Here is a 14853-nt window from a genome sequence, read left to right on the forward strand (position 1 = left end):
AAGATTTTTTTCATATAAAAATACAAATAACACAAATGAGTGTTTAGAAATTTCTTCAGGGATCAAATTAAAAATTTACCCAAAACAACCTTCTTTATAAGTTGTCAGCGATGAAAAACAAAAGGGAGTGTACGGCCGACCAAGAGAAGAAAATATGAAAAGAGAGTTTTTGCTATCTTTTTATGGAAATTGCTTGAAAAAAAAAGTATAAGTTAGAAAGAATGTTAAGTAATTAAAGAGATGGTTTAATATATTAAGAAGTCTATAAAGAGTTTAAAGATTTGAAGTATGCTTTTAAAGTGGGAAAAATTGAGCTTAGAGGGAAGTGTGAAGAAGAACTTGATTGAACTTGTTTTGACTTTTGATTCTTCATTCCTTAAAAGTAAGAAAACTCTTCATGATAATTTTGTTGTGTTGTTTTTCATATTTGTTCTTGGATTGAGTAGAATTAGCATTATATAAAGGTAAGTTCTTGATGTTAGGGTGGATTGAACACATGAATTTATGTTGATTATATATTTGTTGAGGAAATAAATGCTTGAGCTTGTCATTAATTAGGTTAATTTGTAAAACAAAATAAAAGGAAGAGAAATAAGAAAAGAAAAAAAGATGGATAGGGATAAAAAGTGGTTTCCACATTAGATTTGCTATGATCCCTTATTATGTTATGAGTAAAGATGATCTTTTATTATGTTGATTAGTGAAATTTCATACATTGATGTTTAGTTATTATCATGTGTAATTATGAAACTTTTAGATAAATATAAATGATGGATGTAATTTGTAAAGTTGTTATAGGGTATTGTATATTGGCATAAAAAAATAAAATAAAATAAAATAAATAAGTTAAAGTTAATTAAGTGAAAAATTGAAGAATTATCATGTGATCATTTTTACTTGAATTTTCAGCAAGGATAAAGAATTTCAAGAGGTCAGTTGAATTGATGTAATTTGAGATTTTTTATAACTTGAATGGATGAATTGAATTTGAATGACGGAATAAAATTTAGAGTAGAAGAGAATATATCCTCCTTTTAGAAAGGTGATTTTAGCCATGGAAAAAAAAAATTCAAGCCATAAGAAATTTATGAATTTGCATTTCAATAGTGAAAAAAATAATAATGAAATGATGTATTGAATTAGGTGTGAAAGAACTAAATTTCTTATAGTTATTGGAAAAATTTTATAATAATATAAGATTTTTTTATAATTGTGATGAATTAAAAGTTTAGGTGAATATAAGAGTTATTTGTTGAATTATTAAAGAACATGAAAAAAAATAATGATAATAATTTCAGATATTAAAATTGTATTGATAAAAAACTTTATTATGTGGAGAAGCTTTAATCAAATTATGGGATGATAAAATATTAAAATTATGTAATCTTTTAAATGAAACAAGAGAGGTTGAAGGCTCTAAATAGCAACAAGGAATTACTAATCAAGCATCAATAATAGGTAAGTGTTCGACATTATGAATTTTTATAGAGAAATTAATTAAAAAACATGTGTAAATTTTAATTAGAAATTTTGTAATTTATGTTTTGATGGTAACAGATGAACTAGCATCCCAGTAATTAGACTAGTTAACTAATACTCAAGAATTGGATAGATAAATTAGTGCCCGGTAATTGGATGAGTGAATTAATACCTAGTAATTGAACGGATAAACACATTTAAACGAATGAACTAATGTTCAGTATTTGGGTGAGTGAATTAATGCTCGGTAATTAAATGGCTGGATTAGTGCCTAATATTTAAGAGAATGGATTAGTGTTCCTAATAAAGAAATAGCACCTCCATGAAATGGTTAAGATTGGAATTAATTAGATGAATATAAAGGTGTAAGAAATTAATGATTCGCAATAAAATATATAGAAAAAATATTTTTATATGAGTGTAGTAAATGAAACATTATATTTATTGATAATTATATTAAAAAAATATTAATTTTATTTCTAAAACCCTCACAACATATGCTTGAATATATAACACTTTTTGTGTATTTATATTAATTAATATGTATTTTAAGATTAATGAATGAGATAAAAAAGATTGAATGAATTTTTTATTAGTAGAATAAAATTGTTATGTGTAATTAATTTGAATAGCATACTTAAAAATATTTTTATTATATATATATATATATAAGATTTTACTCCAAATTAGTATGAGTATTATATTCATAATCTAAGTTTTTATTTTTTTTTAATCAATTAATTTTATAAGTTATGTAAATCTTAGAATTATTTAAGTATTTTGATTTTATTGATTGTCTCTTTATTATAGGACAATATATGCCTATTATTTTTGTGATGTTTTGGTTGGGAATGAGATTTAAGATAATTAAATTATAATTATGATATGAATTATGTCATGAATGATGGTTTCATTACAGGAAAAACTCTATTAAATTTTCAATAAAAAATTACATAAAAAAAATTAACTCTTATAAATTAACATAATGTTCTTTTTGGATCGTGACATATCTGTTTATACTAGCTAATTATCTGGTAATAACAGCAATGCTGCCATAACCACTCAACACTGCCAGATAAATTCCCAAGAACAGAAGTGACAGAACCCGATGATGAGAAGCTTATAGCTCTTGAAGAGCGTCCTAGGGTGATTAATGGCTTATCATCTTGGCTTGTTAGTGCTCGACAATTGCCTAATTATTCCAAAGAAGTTTCTTGTGCTAGAGTTTACAAAGTATATATAAATTTAATGTCCAATAATATACGTGAGAATCAGCCCAATACAGTTTTTTTTTTACTAAAAAATTCATTAGTAATAACTGAATGTATTTTTTATATTAAAAAAATTTAATCCAATCTCTAAAATAACATATAATAATGATTAATACATAATAATTTTTAGAAGTTACTCACTTGAGTTTTATAAATTTAAATATTATTAAAGATTTATATAGCAATTAATTTTATAATTTATAAAATTAATTAAAATATGTATAAATTAGTTTAAATATCTACATTAATATTAAAATAATAATTTGTACATAATTGATACTTCGTCCCCTGGGCTGCAAGACATGCTAGGATTTATATTCCCGTTTTGTCGTTTTAACACCACCCCCCCACTGAAATCATCACACGTAATGATTATGGTGTTTGTGAAACAATGTGGCGGATAAGGTTGTCAAGAAAAAACAAAAGGTTGACGTTGGCATGTGGCTATTGGAATCTTGATGGGTTGGGTTTAGGCGGGGGTATTTAAAAATACGATAATTGTTATTTTTAAAAATATTTTTTATTTTAAAAAATATAATAAAATATTTTTTTTATTTTTTAAAAATTATTTTTAATGTAAAGATATTAAAATAATTTAAAAATATAAAAAATAAATTTAAATAATTTTTTTTTTGAAATTTAATAAAACGTGGCTTGTATTATATTTCTAAACGGTCATATTAAAACTAATAATTCTATGTTATTAGGTCAGAATTATTGTGTTAAAGCATCAAAATTATCACATCAATGCAATTAAAAAGTATTAAAAAAATTAATTTATCATATAAAAAACATGTATTAATCATGCATTGTCACCACTCTTCAATTCAACGGCTACGGGTAGTGACAAATGTGTTTTTTTTCTTTTTTCTAGACCCTAATATTTAGAAGTTTATTAAAATCTAACGACTCCAGTAAAGTTGGTTTAATCTAATAAAATATAAAATGTTTTTCAATACTAATATATTTTATTCATAAAACTCTAATTGAATATCTTATTAAAAATAACAAACATCTAATCACTTAACCAACCACTATGTTTGGTAGGTGACAAGTGTTGCTATAAATGATGTATATAAATATATTTAAAAAAAAAATAAAGAAAGGAAAGCAATACGGTCCACGTTCAATCAGGAGCTAACAAAAGCCCAATAAATTGAACCCTGAGCAGCAGTTTCCAACCAAAAAACAAAAATGGAAGATTTTATTTTCAGAGGGTTTCTGTCCTCTTCTTTACTTCTATCTCTCTATGTTGTGTTTAGAGTTGCTCACACCTTTTGGCTGAAGCCGAAAAGCCAAGAGAAGCGTTTGAGGAAGCAAGGGATCAGAGGTACTTCTTACAAGCTTTTGAATGGTGATATGAAAGAGTTTGCAAGGTCTTCTAAAGAAGCAAGGTCCAGGCCCATTTCTCCAAATCAAGAAATTGCACCACGTGTCCTTCCATTCTTTTATAAAATGGTGCAAATTTACGGTGAGCGGCAGCTTCACAAGCTATCTCATTTTTTAAAGATTTATTATTATTTTTAGGAATTTCTGTTCATACATGTACTTTGAAAATGATATTATCCTGATTTGTAATGCGAACGAGAACAGGAAAGGTCTCCTTGTGTTGGATGGGGACAAGACCTCGCCTGCTATTAGCTGATCCAGAGCTGGTCAGGTTGGTGTTAGCAGACACGAGTGGTCACATTACAAAGCCACCGCGAAATGCCCTTGTGGATCTATTACAACTGGGAGTCTCAACCTTGGAAGGAGACAAATGGACCAAACGCAGAAGGTTGATGACACCTGCCTTCCACGTCGAGAGATTAAGGGTAACTTCACCTACCTGAATCATGATATTCTGTTGGATTAAGAAGGTTCTTTGACAAGTTGAAAGACACTTTGCGGAACTAATATAGCCATTTAACTTGTATACATATTTTATAAGGATTTTAGGACTCCAGATCTTTAGCCTTCAATCACTAGCTTTTTAACTTTCGAATTGAATCAACTTTTGATATGGTATTAGAGTCTATATGCTGATTTGTGCTGGTATGTGAAAAGGGGATGATCCCAGCATTTTCAGCCTGCTGTTGTGATCTGGTTCAGCGATGGAAGAAATTAGCAGGTCCTCAGGGATCATGTGAATTGGATGTTGCACGCGAAATTAATATTCTTGCAAGTGATGTTATAGCTCGAGCAGCCTTTGGAAGCAGCTATGAAGAGGGAAAGAAAATATTTGATCTTCAAAAAGATCAAGTTATCTTGGTCCATGAAGCTTTTTATTCCATTTACTTCCCTGGTTTGAGGTACATATTAATGCCATTTATCTCTTCAAGCTTCTCTTGGTGCTTGTTAAAATTTTTAACCAATGTCTGATAATACATTAAATCCCAGTTAACAACATTTCATTTCTTTGCGCTTCTCCAATAGGTTCATACCCACTAAAAAGAACAAGAAGAGATACAGTATAGACAAAGAGATAAAAGCGGCATTGAGAAATATTATCCATAAGAAGGAACAGGCCATGCAAAATGGAGACTCAGGCGATGCTGACTTGCTCAGCTTGCTTTTACAGAGCAGCGATGATGCTGATAATGACATGAAAATTGAAGATGTAATCGAGGAATGCAAGTTGTTCTTCTTTGCAGGCCAAGAGACCACAGCAAACTTACTCACTTGGACATTGATAGTTCTATCTATGCATCCAGACTGGCAAGAGAAAGCAAGAGAAGAAGTTTTGCAGATTTGTGGCAAGAGAACACCCGATATCGATAGTATAAAACAAGTCAGAATTGTATGTACCTCTTTTGTTCACGCGTTAATTTACCATGTTTTTGAGTTACAATCAATTCGTTGGAAACGATTATAAATCCTTGGTTTATGAAACTAAATAAATTTGCAGGTCTCAATGATCTTAAACGAGGTACTAAGACTATATCCACCTGTGAATCTTCTGTATCGACATACTCTAAAGGAAACAAGCATTCGAGGAATGTCCATTCCAGCTGGGGTTGACCTCCTGTTACCATTCTTGTTCCTTCACTATGATCCTGAGTATTGGGGAGACAACGCAGAAGAATTCAAACCAGAGAGATTCTCTGAAGGAGTTTCGAAAGCATCAAAGGATGAAATTGCATTTTACCCTTTTGGTTGGGGCCCTAGATTTTGTCTAGGCCAAAACTTTGCCTTGACTGAAGCAAAGATGGCTCTTGCTATGATTCTACAAAATTTCTGGTTTGAGCTTTCACCCTCTTACACGCATGCTCCTTGTAATGTCATAACTCTTCAACCACAACATGGAGCTCCTATTATACTACACCAATTATAAGGTTTATATAGTACTTTAGTATCTTAGGAAGGGAAGCAACTCAGTTGAATGAGTTACAGCAGGTTGTCCCAATGTTTTGTTGCAACCAGGAACAAGTTGGTGCAGTAGAGAGTGTTGTTTCTATGCATAATGTTGCCATCTGCTATTGTATTAAAGTGATTATTCCCTTTTCTTTCTTTTGGAACAAGTTGGCGCCATGGAGAGTGTTGTTTCTATGCATAATGTTTCCATCTGCTATTGTATTAAAGTGATTATTCCCTTTTCTTTCTTTTGGTTCTGATGATTGTTCATTGTATGTGCTTATGAAAGCACCACCTAATAGAGAAAGATGCTTATTTCCTTCAATCTTCTATTGTTCTCTGCTGCTTTCTCATCTTCCATTCAAGGGAGAGAGTACAAATAACTCCTGGAACTTGTCCTTTCCTTCTTGTACCCAGTAAAATAGATAGATGCATCCCAAAGATTTGGCATTTTATAACTATGACTTACTATCTGAAGACTCAAAAAAAAAAAAAAAAGAGTTTTTTATGGACCTTCACTGTTCATAAGGCGCGCGAGGATCCCTGTTCTGGGTGTCCTCTGTTTTTTATGTAGCCATGATGATTGCAATAATTTAACCTCTTCAAGTTTTAATTCTCTCTAGTTTTTTTAACTTTTTAGAATTGATATAAATTATAATATAAATAATTATATTTAAAAACTTATTCAATAATTTTAAGTATAACTTTTTAGAATTAATATAAATTATAATATAAATAATTATATTTAAAAACTTATTCAAAAATTTTAAGTACTAATACATTAATACATGACTTATTAGCTTCAAATAATGTGCCGGAATCCAAGACATCGGATCCTGATAAAGGATCAATAGTATTGTGTCAGGCAAGGCTGGGTCTAAGGGATTTGAGTTTGCATCCTAACCATACCTAAACTTCTTTGGATGTGGTTATTTTTTCCTGTCCCAAGTTTTTTAAGTCTGTAAGAGAATGTTGAACCTAAAAAAAAAATTTAAAATTGAATTACTGATGGGTCTTCTAGAGGCATGACCCAACATTAATGAGTCTTGCTATGGATAGAATCCATGTTGATGGGTTACGCTCGCAGCAAGAATAAAGGATTATAGTTCCAGTGGTTGCTAGGTCCAAAGCTATTTTAGATTTTATTTACAGTTTGAGCAAAAATCAATAAGAGAAAAAAAATCAAGAGAGTAAAAAATAAAATTGAAGATATCTTAAAATATTTAAAAAAAATATATATTGAGATAATTTTTTTAATTTTTTTAATAATTTTTTTAATTTTTTAAAATCTATTTTATATATAATCACATCAAAATAATAATAGAAAATCTTAACATGAATTAAGGAAAATATTAATTTGAAGTGAAGAAAAAAATAAATAATAATAATAATAATAATAATAATAATTGATTTTACCTTTAAAATCAAATCTATGTTTTTTTCTATAATAATACTAATAATAATAATAATAATAATAATAATAATAATTTTACACTTCAAATCAAATACTATTAACAAAATAATTAATAAATTTGAAAACAAATATTACCAATATTGAAAAAAAATCATAGATTTGATTTGAATTGTAAAATTAATAATAATAATAATAATAATAATTTTACACTTCAAATCAAATACTATTAATAAAATAATTAATAAATTTGAAAACAAATATTACCAATATTGAAAAAAAATCATAGATTTGATTTGAAGTGTAAAATTAGTATTATTATTATTATTATTATTACACTTTAAATCCAATCTATGATTGTTTTTCAATATTGGTAATATTTGTTTTCAAATTTATTAATTATTTTAATAATATTAATTATAATAAAAATAATAATATCTATACCATAAATAATACTATTTTTAATATTAATATTTTTAATTATAATAAAAATACTAATATTTATAACAAAAATATTTATATTTTTTAGATTAATACTTTAATTATAATACAAATAATTATATTTAAAACTTAAAACCTAAGAACCTTGAGTTCTAACGTATGACCTATTAGCCCTGAATTTTTACACCAGACCTAAGAGCTTTTAGTCTTGACACAACCTAAAAAATTGGATCATGATGGTGGACTCAAGAGATTGGATCCCGATGAAGAATCAATAATCTTGGATCAAGCGAATCTGCAAAACCTAAGGTATTTAAGTTTACGCCTAGCCACACCCAAGATCCTTAAACAAGGCACCCTTTCCTACCCCTTTGAAAAAGAATGTCTGACTCAAGAGAAAAGAAAAAAAAAATTATTGATGGTTACAGCTAGAAGCAAGATCCAAAGCTGATGGATCATGTTAAAAACAGGACTCAAAGTTAATGGATTCAATAATAGCTAAATTCAAAGCTATTTTGAAGTAAAAACCCAACTTAATATGTTTATCTTGGTTGTGGTTGTGCAATGACACCCAATCTTAATATCTTTAAAAATAAAATTAAAAAAATATAAAAATATAAAAAATATTAATTTAAAATAAAAAAAAACAATAAAAAAATTGAAAATTTTTCAAAGTATTTTTGGAATGTAAAACCAAACATCCTTTCATAAAAAAATTTGACTCAACCTGAAATGAAAAAATAATTATCATCACCTAACTTTTGTATAATAGAAAACAAAATCATATTAATTTATTTTCTCTTTACAACATGAAAGAAAAATCAATAAGAGTAAAGAAAAGAAAATTCAAGGGAGAAAAAAATAAATCTAGAAATATCTTAAAATATTTTTAAAAAATATGTTGAGATAATATTTTTTATTGTTTTAAATCTATTTTTTATAAAATCACATAAAAAATAATACAAAAATATTTTAATATGAATGAAAGGAAAATGTATTAATTTAAAGTTAAAAAATAATCTTGTTATAAAATTTATTAATGATAATAATAAAAATAATAATTGTTATTACTTATTATATTTTTTTTTATTTTTTAATTTGTTTTCTTTACAGGATTTGGAAACCTAGCCGCATGGACTTGCAACCCTTGGGGGAGTTTGCAAACCCTAGACTTGGCAGAAAAAACCTAGACATGTCAAGCCGCGTGAGTTTGCAACCCTCTCGGGGGGTTTGTAGACCGCATACATGCTATGAAATACATAGGTTGGCGGGTCTGCACCCCGTTCCTCATTTTGCACGCCCAGATGTGGGGTTCTGCAGACCCAGGCGAGAGGGTCTGCAGCCCTAAAGGCGAGGATCTACAACTATGAATGGGCCTACAGACCCCAAACACATGAGTTTGCAAACCTGCTCGTCTAGGTTTACAGCCATGGGCTTTAGTTCTGCAATCCGCTTACGCTAGTCTTCATCCACCATTAGGCTATGCAGCCCTTGCGTGCAGTTCAATAAACCTTAGGATGTGGGCTTTTTAGAACCGCTCATCTAGGTTTGCAACCTCATATGCGGGCCAATCCCAATGCAAAGTTTCTGCAGCCTGGGGCTTGCAGTCTCACTTGACATGCAGACGTCCAGAACTTGATAGCCCCAACATCATGTTTGTAGTCTGGGTCCGCAGTTCCACTTGGCAAGCAAGCGCCTAGAGCTTATCAGCCGCAGTATTACGCCCTGTTTATTTCTGTATTTCAAAAGCATTTTTAAAAAAATTTGAAATTTTTTTATTTTTTTATTAACTTCAAATTAATATGTTTTTTTTATTTTTTATTAACTTTAAAGTAATATATTTTTAGTATTTTCAAATTATTTTAATGTAATGATATTAAAAATAATTTTTAAAAAATAAAAAAATATAATTAATATATATTTTAATAAAAAAATATTTTAAAAAAAATTATAATTATACTTTTAAACAAACTCCATACCTGTGAGTTGGAGCTGGAGCCACACTTAATTATACTTCTAAACAAACTCTATACCTGTGAGTTGGAGCTGGAGCCACACTAAAACTAGAGCTGATCTAGGAGATTGGTACGCAGCCTTGCTATCCTTCCACTCAATAGTAAAATCACTTATAATTCACAAGAACTCGTTAAGAAGTGCAATTCAAAATGAGAACATTTTTAATTCATAATTAATAAAATACTGTTAATTTTTTAGTTATAGTTAATTGATAACTTCAGCTGCTAGACAAGAGCATATTATTATCGGATATCACGTGCGTATAATCTTCGTACCCGCAAATTAGAATTTATGTTCCCGTTCTGTCGTTTTCACTTTTTTATTTTTTGGGTTCTTGAAATCAACACACGTGACTTTGGTGATTGTCAAACAATGAGACAAGAGATGGGTTAAGTTTGTCAAGAAAAAACAAAAGGTAGAACTGGTTTTTCAGTTGTTTTTAAAGTAATTTTTTATTTAAAAATATATTAAAATATTATTTTTATTTTTAAAAAATTATTTTTAACATTATCATTTCAAAATAATATAAAAAAATTAAATTTAAGTTAAATTTTATTTTTTAAATTTTTTATGGGATATGAAAATATTTCTAAACAGTCTTATCAAGACCAATAATTCTAAGTTGTTTGGTCACAAATATTATATTCAAAATTCAAAATCAAATCAATATAATTAAAAAATTAATTTTTTATATAAAAAACATGTATTAATTATGTATTGTTACCGCTCTTTTTTTTTTTTAGTTTAATGTGGGTGTTCTGATCAATTTACAAGTACCTCAACTAATCTCATGAGCTCTGAAATTAACGACCATGCAAGTCTTCAATGATCATTATATGAACAACCACAGGGCTCGGATTTAAGACCACAAAAAAAACAAACTTTTTATTACCAAATTCTTACCACTAGATTACTATCTAGATCACCCCTCTTTAATTTATCAACTAATGATAAGTTATATGAACAACCACAAAACTCGGATTTAAGACCACAGAAAAAACAAACTTTTTAATACCAAATTCTTACCACTATATTACTATCTAGATCACCCTCTTTAATTTATCAACTAATGATAAGTATGTTATTTTATCTAAATTGTGGTATTTAAAAGTTTATTAGATTAAAACTTATCCAATTAAACTAAGTTGATGTAATAAAAATTAAAATATTTTTTAATAATAATATATTTTACTACTGGAACTTGAATTCAAAATCTTATTAAAAAAAATAAACATCACTGACCATTATTTTTGGTTGGTGACAAGTATTGTCATATAGTTCATCATCATCATATATATATATATATAAACAAAGGAAAGCGACGAGGTCCAAGTTCAAACAGCAGCTAACAAAAGCCCTTTAAATTCTTCACCAATCGGGTCTCATTTCCATCAAGCTTCATCGATTCCCAAGTTTGCTGAAGCAGCAGTTTCCAACCAAAAAAAAATGGAAGATTTTATTTTCAGAGGGTTTCTGTCCTCTTCTTTACTTCTATCTCTCTATGTTGTGTTTAGAGTTGCTCACACCTTTTGGCTGAAGCCGAAAAGCCAAGAGAAGCGTTTGAGGAAGCAAGGGATCAGAGGTACTTCTTACAAGCTTTTGAATGGTGATATGAAAGAGTTTGCAAGGTCTTCTAAAGAAGCAAGGTCCAGGCCCATTTCTCCAAATCAAGAAATTGCACCACGTGTCCTTCCATTCTTTTATAAAATGGTGCAAATTTACGGTGAGCAGCTTCACAAGCTATATCATTTTTTAAGATTTTTATTAGTATTAGGAATTTCTGTTCATGCATATACTTTGTAAATGGTATTATACTGATTTGTAATGCGAACGAGAACAGGAAAGGTCTCCCTGTGTTGGATGGGGACAAGACCTAGCCTGCTATTATCTGATCCAGAGCTGGTGAGGTTGGTGTTAACAGACACTAGTGGTCACATTATAAAGCCACCGCGAAATGCCCTTGTGGGTCTATTACAGCTGGGAGTCTCAACCTTGGAAGGGGACAAATGGGCCAAACGCAGAAGGTTGATGACACCTGCCTTCCACGTTGAGAGATTAAGGGTAACTTCACCTGCCTGAATCTTGCAAGTTTAAACATTCTTAAGAAATTTTTACAGCTTGCATTTGAAAGTTTAGAATCTATTTGGACTTCTTTACATTTTATCAATTGACCAATGTGCTGCATAAGAAAAAACTGATCCAGAAAACATTCATCAATGTAAGCAAATGGCAAGAAGGAGTGATAGAGAGTTACATAAATCATATTTTGGAACCTGTGCTTGAGCTATTGGATTGAGGTAGTTCTATTACATGGTATTCTATTGGATTAAAATGGTTCTTTGACAAGTTGAGGAGATGGTACAGCTATACACACCAAAACGTGTACTGTAGTCAAACTTGAGATGGAGGCTTGAAAGAATTCTTGAATTATCATAAAGAAACTTTGCGGGAACTAGTATAGCCATTTAACTTGTATACATGTTTTATAAGGATTTTCGGATTCCAGATCTTTAGCCTTCAATCACTAGCTTTTTAACTTTGGAATTGAATCAACGTTTGATATGGTATTAGAGTTTACTGATTAGTCCTGGTATGTGAACAGGGGATGATCCCAGCATTTTCAGCCTGCTGTTGTGATCTGGTTCAGCGATGGAAGAAATTAGCAGGTCCTCAGGGATCATGTGAATTGGATGTTGCAAGCGAATTTAATATTCTTGCAAGTGATGTTATAGCTCGAGCAGCCTTTGGAAGCAGCTATGAAGAGGGAAAGAAAATATTTGATCTTCAAAAAGATCAAGTTATCTTGGTCCTTGAAGCTTTTTATTCCATTTACTTCCCTGGTTTGAGGTACATATTAATGCCATTTATCTCTTGCAAATTCAAGCTTCTCTTGGTGGTTGTTAAAAATTTTAACCAATGTCTGATAACAAGCTTCTCTTGGTGCTTGTTAAAAATTTTAACCAATGTCTGATAATACATTAAATCCCAGTTAACAACATTTCATTTCTTTGCGCTTCTCCAATAGGTTCATACCCACTAAAAAGAACAAGAAGAGATACAGTATAGACAAAGAGATAAAAGCAGCGTTGAGAAATATTATCCATAAGAAGGAACAGGCCATTCAAAATGGAGACTCAGGCGATGCTGACTTGCTCAGCTTGCTTTTACAGAGCAGCGATGATGCTGATAATGACATGAAAATTGAAGATGTAATCGAGGAATGCAAGTTGTTCTTCCTTGCAGGCCAAGAGACCACAGCAAACTTACTCACTTGGACATTGATAGTTCTATCTATGCATCCAGACTGGCAAGAGAAAGCAAGAGAAGAAGTTTTGCAGATTTGTGGCAAGAGAACACCCGATATCGATAGTATAAAACAAGTCAGAATTGTAAGTACTTCTTTTGTTCACGCATTAATTTACCATGTTTTGTGAGTTACAATCAATTCGTTGGAAACGATTATAAATCCTTGGTTTATGAAACTAAATAAATTTGCAGGTCTCAATGATCTTAAACGAGGTACTAAGACTATATCCACCTGTGAATCTTCTGTATCGACATACTCTAAAGGAAACAAGCATTCGAGGAATGTCCATTCCAGCTGGGGTTGACCTCCTGTTACCACTCTTGATTCTTCACTATGATCCTGAGTATTGGGGAGACAACGCAGAAGAATTCAAACCAGAGAGATTCTCTGAAGGAGTTTCGAAAGCATCAAAGGATGAAATTGCATTTTACCCTTTTGGTTGGGGCCCTAGATTTTGTCTAGGCCAAAACTTTGCCTTGACTGAAGCAAAGATGGCTCTTACTATGATTCTACAAAATTTCTGGTTTGAGCTTTCACCCTCTTACACGCATGCTCCTTGTAATGTCATAACTCTTCAACCACAACATGGAGCTCCTATTATACTACACCAATTATAAGGTTTATATAGTACTTTAGTATCTTAGGAAGGGAAGCAACTCAGTTGAATGAGTTACAGCAGGTTGTCCCAATGTTTTGTTGCAACCAGGAACAAGTTGGTGCAGTAGAGAGTGTTGTTTCTATGCATAATGTTGCCATCTGCTATTGTATTAAAGTGATTATTCGCTTTTCTTTCTTTTGGTTCTGATGATTGTTCATAGTATGTGCTTATGAAAGCACCACCTAATGAAGAAAGATGCGTATTTCCTTCAATCTTTTATTGTTCTCTGTTGTTTTATGGACCTTCAGTGTTCATAAGTTGCGCGAGGAACTCAGTTTTGGGTGTCCTCTGTTTTTTATGCATCATGTTGCACTCATTTAACCTCTACAAGTTTTATTTGTCTCTAATGTTTTAACCTTTTTTTTAGAATTGATACAAATTAAATCTTTAAACTTGATTTTTTTAATAAAATTTTTAATTGAATTCAAAACCCATTAAAAGTTAAAGTAAATCTTTGATCTTAATTAATTCCTGCAATTAAATCTTATTAAGCTTAAGCTAAATTAACTTTTAAACTTAATTTTTCTTTAATTAAATCTTTAATTAAACCAATTAAAAGTTTCATTAAATTCTTAAATTTAATTAATTTTATTAAATCCTTAAATTTAATTAATTTTTTTAATATTGATCAAGTTGGATTTCAACTTTCATTTTTTTCTTTGAAGTTTTTCTTCAACTCATTATATTAAAATATTATATTTTGGTTATTTTGATTTGTTGTAGCTCGATGACTTCTCGTATCTGAAAAATATTTTTTGATTTTAAATTTTGAATTTTTTTATTTTTGAATAAAAAGATATATTCTTTTTAAAACAATTTTTTTGGGATCCCATATTGAATTATGAGATTATTGTGCAATTTTTACCCTAAAATAAAAAAAATTCAAAATTAAAAAAAATTGAAAATTCAAAACTTTAATCTTAATTATAAAATCTGA

At 29.8% G+C, this 14853-nt stretch overlaps 2 protein-coding genes across 2 annotated transcripts; both read left to right on the top strand.

Annotated features, from left to right (window-relative positions):
* Window positions 1-3918: 3918 nt before the first annotated feature.
* LOC105129222 (cytochrome P450 CYP72A219-like) lies at window positions 3919-6408 on the top strand. The gene is made up of 5 exons (XM_011031195.1): window positions 3919-4221; window positions 4344-4564; window positions 4797-5041; window positions 5166-5529; window positions 5638-6408. Exons 1-5 carry the CDS (start codon window positions 3945-3947, stop codon window positions 6061-6063), a joined length of 1533 nt encoding a protein of 510 aa, XP_011029497.1. The 5' UTR covers window positions 3919-3944; the 3' UTR covers window positions 6064-6408.
* Window positions 6409-11329: 4921 nt separating this feature from the next.
* Window positions 11330-14128, top strand: LOC105129223 (cytochrome P450 CYP72A219-like). The gene is made up of 5 exons (XM_011031196.1): window positions 11330-11674; window positions 11792-12012; window positions 12554-12798; window positions 12977-13340; window positions 13450-14128. Exons 1-5 carry the CDS (start codon window positions 11398-11400, stop codon window positions 13873-13875), a joined length of 1533 nt encoding a protein of 510 aa, XP_011029498.1. The 5' UTR covers window positions 11330-11397; the 3' UTR covers window positions 13876-14128.
* Window positions 14129-14853: the final 725 nt, after the last annotated feature.

Source organism: Populus euphratica, unplaced genomic scaffold, assembly GCF_000495115.2.
Source record: "Populus euphratica unplaced genomic scaffold, PopEup_1.0 scaffold86.1, whole genome shotgun sequence".
Classification (NCBI taxonomy): domain Eukaryota; kingdom Viridiplantae; phylum Streptophyta; class Magnoliopsida; order Malpighiales; family Salicaceae; genus Populus; species Populus euphratica.